The following is a 5,085-nucleotide window of genomic DNA, read 5'->3' as shown; positions in this document are numbered from 1 at the left end:
TATAACTGCACTCCAGCCTGGGCAACCAAGCAAGACCCTGCTTCTAAAATACATTTTTAAAAAAGAAAAGAAAAATTTGCTGGTTGTCAGTACACTTTTATTCTATAATGAATGCCAATCTGTTATTTAAAATGAAAACAGTACAGAGGCATGTTTAAGGTGAAGTCATCTTTTCTCCTTCCTATGTTATTTCTGCCTCCATCCCACTCTGCATAGATGACCTCTATCCACAGTTCATGTGTCTCCTTCCAGACCCTTTTGGTATACATTCGGGAGTGTACATCCATACCCCCAAAGACAATTCTATATCTCTTCCTTTTGCACAGATGGGATTCTGTCCTAGCTTTGTGGTGTTTTGCCCCTTAACTTTTTTAGCGTGTATTTTTCTTTTCACTAATCAGTAGCCTTATAATGGACAAGGTTTGTTATGAAGCCCAAGAAGCAATGTACTTCGGTGTTTTTCTGCCATTTGAGCATTATTTTGAGGGCATGAAGCTTTTTCTGATTTTGGCCCTGGGCTCTTGAAGAGCAGTTGGGGGCCTGCTGCCGCCTTCTATACCTCAGGTTATGGTCTGTCTTCTTCGTTATTGCCCTCTTTATTTTTTTTTTAGGGGTGTGGATAGGGAGGGACGGAAGAAACAGAAAAGGAAGGTATCATCTATCATTCATGGAAAGCAGGATTGGCCCTGTAGAAGCCGCATTTTCTGCTCCTGGCTGCTGTCTTTGCCCGGCTTGCTGTCGTTTTGTGTGTTGCACCTGCCTTGAGCCCCTTCAACCAAAGAAGCTGTTGTTCAAGTGTGCTCAGTTGAGCACTGAGGATAGGAACTTAGTGCTTTAGAGGGGCAATACCCTGACCTCTTGGCATACACTGTCCCTGGGAGAGGGATCTTGCACCTGGCCCAGACTATGTGGTCTCAGTAGAATACCAGTATTGCCAACAGTTAGCCTGGCCTATTAAGGCTTAGTTTATTCAGATTCCCTGTGTATCTGAGACCAGCTTTCACCAGAATGCATGGCAGAGTCAGGGTAAACTGCAGCTCTGAAGACCATTGACTTTTTTTTCTTTTTTTAAAATTAACTTACTATTTTGATTATAAAAGTAACATGAGCCAGGTGCGGTGACTCATGCCCATAATCCCAGCACTTTAGAAGGCTGAGGCAGGTGGATCATTTGAGGTTACGAGTTTAAGACCAGCCTGGTCAACATGGTGAAACCCGTCTCTACTAAAAACACAAAAATTAGCCGGGTGTGGTGGCGTGCCTGAATTCCCAGCTACTTAGGAGGCTGAGGCAGAAGAATCACTTGAACCCAGGAGGCATTGGTTACAGTGAGCCGAGATCACACCATTGCACTCCAGCCGGGGTGACAGAACAAGACTCCATCTCAAACAAACAAAAAGTAATATGAGCACATTACAGATTACCTAGAACCTAAAGAAAAGTAAACATAACTCCTAACCTTGCCATCTTAGTATTGCCACCATTCTCATTTTGATATATTTCCTTCTAGTCATTTTTCACGTGCTTTTATATATTTAAGGTGATTGTCTTCTTTCTGGTGTTTCCCATAGCCATTCTTGGATTGATTGATTGATTTTATTTTATTTTTTGAGATGGAGTCTCACTCTGTCGCCCAGGCTTGAGTGCAATGGCATGATCTTGGCTCACTGCAACCTCTGCCTCGTGAGTTTAAGTGATTCTCAGCCACCTGAGTAACTGGGATTACAAGGTGCGCGACACCATGCCCAGCTTACTTGTATTTTTTTTTTTTAAGTAGAGATGGGGTTTCACCATGTTGGCCAGACTGGTCCCAAACTCCTGGCCCCAAGTGGTCCACCAGCCTCAGCCAACCAAAGTCCTGGGATTACAGGTATGAGTCACCACGCCTGGCCAGGAAAGAATTTTTTAACAGCACATATCAACACTACTTTATCAGTCTTATTTCTATATAACACCTCATTGAAGCATAAATGGGAAGAAACCCTCTCATTATATTGAATGATCAGAGAAGGATCTTATAACCACTCCAGTATTTTAAGTGGCTGCAAATGACGTGTTTTATATCCCCTTGTCCACCCCTGATACCTGACTCAGATGAGAAGGACTCAGTGCAGTGGATAGAGCCTGGGGATACCTGCAAGATGGAGTCAAGGCCTAGACTTGAGTTTTGGCTCTGCTACTCACTGGCTACACAGCTGTGTGATTTGGGACAAGTGCCTTAACATTTCTGAATCTTGGTTTCTTCATAGATAAAATGGGGGTTTAAAATAGAACCTCCATCACAGAGTTTTGGTGAGCAAGTGCTTTGTAAACTGTGACTTGCTCCTGAAATGCAGGGATCATCATCCCCATTGCCTCAGTTGTGACCTTGCTTGCTGGCTTTCTTTGTCTCTAGCGGATGACCACCAGGCTCTCATCTGGGACATCCAGCAAATGCCCCGAGCCATTGAGGACCCTATTCTGGCCTACACAGCCGAAGGAGAGATCAACAATGTGCAGTGGGCATCAACTCAGCCCGACTGGATCGCCATCTGCTACAACAACTGCCTGGAGATACTCAGAGTGTAATGTTGGTGGCGCTGTGCGCATGAGGCAGGGGCTTGTGTGTTTCCTGCCTCTGCCCCACCCCCAAAGTAAGAAGAAACATGTTTCCAGTGGCCAGTATGTCTTTCGTTGCTTTGCACCCACTGTTACCAGAAGCTGCTCTAGGAGTTCCTGGCCAGTCACCCCATCGCCCTCTGTGGCAGACTCAGTGCTGTGTGGCACCTCCTCAGCCCAGGGCTGAGTTTTAAGATTTTCTCTTCTTGCCTCTTCTTGTTTGGTTCCTCAATTAAAAATGTGTGTATATTTGTTTGTCAGGCGTTGTGTTGAGGAGCAGTTCATGTGCTGGCTGTGTCTATTCCTCTGCCCAGGTGTCTCTGTCTGTTTGCTGCCCAAGGCAGCAACCCACGTCTTGTCCATGTCCATGTTCATGTTAGCACTTACGTGGGAACAAATACCAATTTGTCTTTTCTCCTAGTATCAGTGTGTTTAACAAATTTCAACTTTGTATATTTATCAGGCTAATTTTTTTATGAAAAGAATTTTACTCTTCCTGGTTCATTTATCTGTCTTACAGTCCTTCCTCTTTGCACCTTCTTCTCTTCCCTCAGTGCCTGGAGCTGGTACTGGGCCCCTGGCCCCATGAGCAGTTTGCCTTCTTGAGTCACTGCCTGAGTAGTACATACCTGACCGGGAGGCCAAACCACCTTGGTGCTCTGAAGTCCACTGACTCCTCACACCTTTCTTAGCCTGGCTCTTCTCAAGGGCATTCTGGGCTTCTAAACAGATGTAGAAAACCTCTGTTTACCCTGAAGCACCACTGTCCAGCCCCATCGGTTCCCACTGGGAGCATGGTAGAGCTGAGAGAGACAGGCTCTCAGGGTACCTGACTTGAGGGGAATCCTTTCAGGAAGCTGAAAAAGTCAAGCATATTTCCAGTACATACTTTCAGAGTCTGTTTTTTCTCCAAATATAAGCCCCAGGCCATTCCACTTAGTGTCGTTTTAATGATAGGCAAGAATGAGTTGAACTTCTCTGAGTTGAACTTCGGTGTTTCTGTTGGTTGAGTGTACTGCACCTGGCCATATATTATATAGGGTGCTCTTTGGATTGAGTGCTCTGAGGCGAGAGTTTCCCGAGAGGCATCCAGTCTGTACTTCCGACCCTGAACAAGACCTCACATGAGAGATGGACTGATTGGCTGTGGCAATCCCGGGCTGTCAAGTGGATAGATAGCAAAAAGGAGTTATACTGTGGTGAGTAATGCTAAGGAGAAAAAAAGAAAGAAAAGGAATTATTGCCCCCAGGGTCAGCCAGTTAAGAGCTCTACCCACACCTGTCAACCCCTCTCTCCGCCAGTTTAGGTTCTGAGCAGTATTGGACTTGTAACCTGCGGTTGTCTGTTGACTTGCAGGCCACAGGTGTCTTTCTGTTACATGAATGAGTTCTATGGAGGGGGCCTGTGTGTGATTCCACTGTTGGATGAGTCCTTGGGGCAGGCATAGTTTGGGGTGTGCTCTGGGGGGAAAGTTTTCTGGCTCCTTGTGCTCTACTCAGTAACTGAAGGTTTTTAAGTCCCTCTGAATTGCTCATCTGAGATTAGCAGAGTAGCAGGCCTGAAGGACGATGGTTTTGTCCTCTTTGGCTCTCACCTGCTTGAGAAGTAAAACAGTGAACTTTGTTCTTCTGGGCCCTTAAGCTTTGTTGGTTAAGCCTACCTTTTCAGAAGGAGATGTCATTGTTTGCTGAAAGTCCAGCTCTTTGCTTTACCACACAGGGACCTGTCCCAAAGAAGAAGGCTCCTTTTGAGTCAGAGTATTTCCCCTTCTACGCTTTTACTTCGTTGTTCTGATTTTGGGACTGTGGCTGGCCATGTGCTTGCGGTTGACGCTCCTGCATCTGCTACTGGATTTGTACTGCATTGCTCGGAGATGTAAAGCGAGCAGTTCTTGGTCAGAACTCTCCTCTGCTTTTCAGTGTGTCTGATAACAGTTACTGGGTCCTTCTCTCAAGGGTAGCAAGGCCAAGCTGATGGCTGCTTGCTTAAGAGGCCATCAGTTCCTTCCTATGGAGAAGGGTCTGAAATGGAAGTCAGTGTAGAAGAGGCTGGTCTGCTGGGCAGGGCTGACGTCCACTGAATTTTAAGATTCCTTTGCTGATCTGCACCAAGCCTGGTCTGTATGGTGAAATTTGTCAGCTGGAACTCAGAAACAACAGCTTAAAAAAAAAAATGACAATAATTAGAATATATTTGCATAAGATAGCTATTTACTCTGGAAACCAACAACTTTTGAGGTTTCCCTTGCCCTGTGGACACCCAGCCCCTGTCATCCTTCCTCAGGTTCTGCATTGCAGTCTTCCCCTGAATCCCACAGAGGACCCAGGGGAGACTCCACCTCCCTAAGCAAGCACACACATACTCACAGTTGATGAGTTGCTGGTCTTCTGAATCCCAGGTCTCTTACCCTCCCTTTACTCCACCAACCCGATGACCCATGACTGAGGAGAGGATTTCTACAGTCTCAGGATTTAGAAAGCCTGTAG

General features: G+C 45.9%; 1 protein-coding gene across 1 annotated transcript in view; it reads left to right on the top strand.

Annotated features, from left to right (window-relative positions):
• DCAF7 (DDB1 and CUL4 associated factor 7) overlaps positions 1-4,794 on the top strand; it is a 37,325-nt gene extending 32,531 nt beyond the window's left edge. The window contains exon 7 of the mRNA XM_017549214.2: positions 2,396-4,794. Coding sequence (XP_017404703.1) covers positions 2,396-2,568 — 173 coding nt within the window. The 3' untranslated portion in view covers positions 2,569-4,794. The remainder of the gene's footprint in view (positions 1-2,395) is intronic.
• Positions 4,795-5,085: the final 291 nt, after the last annotated feature.

Source organism: Cebus imitator, unplaced genomic scaffold (genome assembly GCF_001604975.1).
Source record: "Cebus imitator isolate Cc_AM_T3 unplaced genomic scaffold, Cebus_imitator-1.0 Scaffold217, whole genome shotgun sequence".
Classification (NCBI taxonomy): domain Eukaryota; kingdom Metazoa; phylum Chordata; class Mammalia; order Primates; family Cebidae; genus Cebus; species Cebus imitator.
Note: the sequence above shows the minus strand (reverse complement) of the source record. Positions and strands in the feature narration are given on the sequence as shown.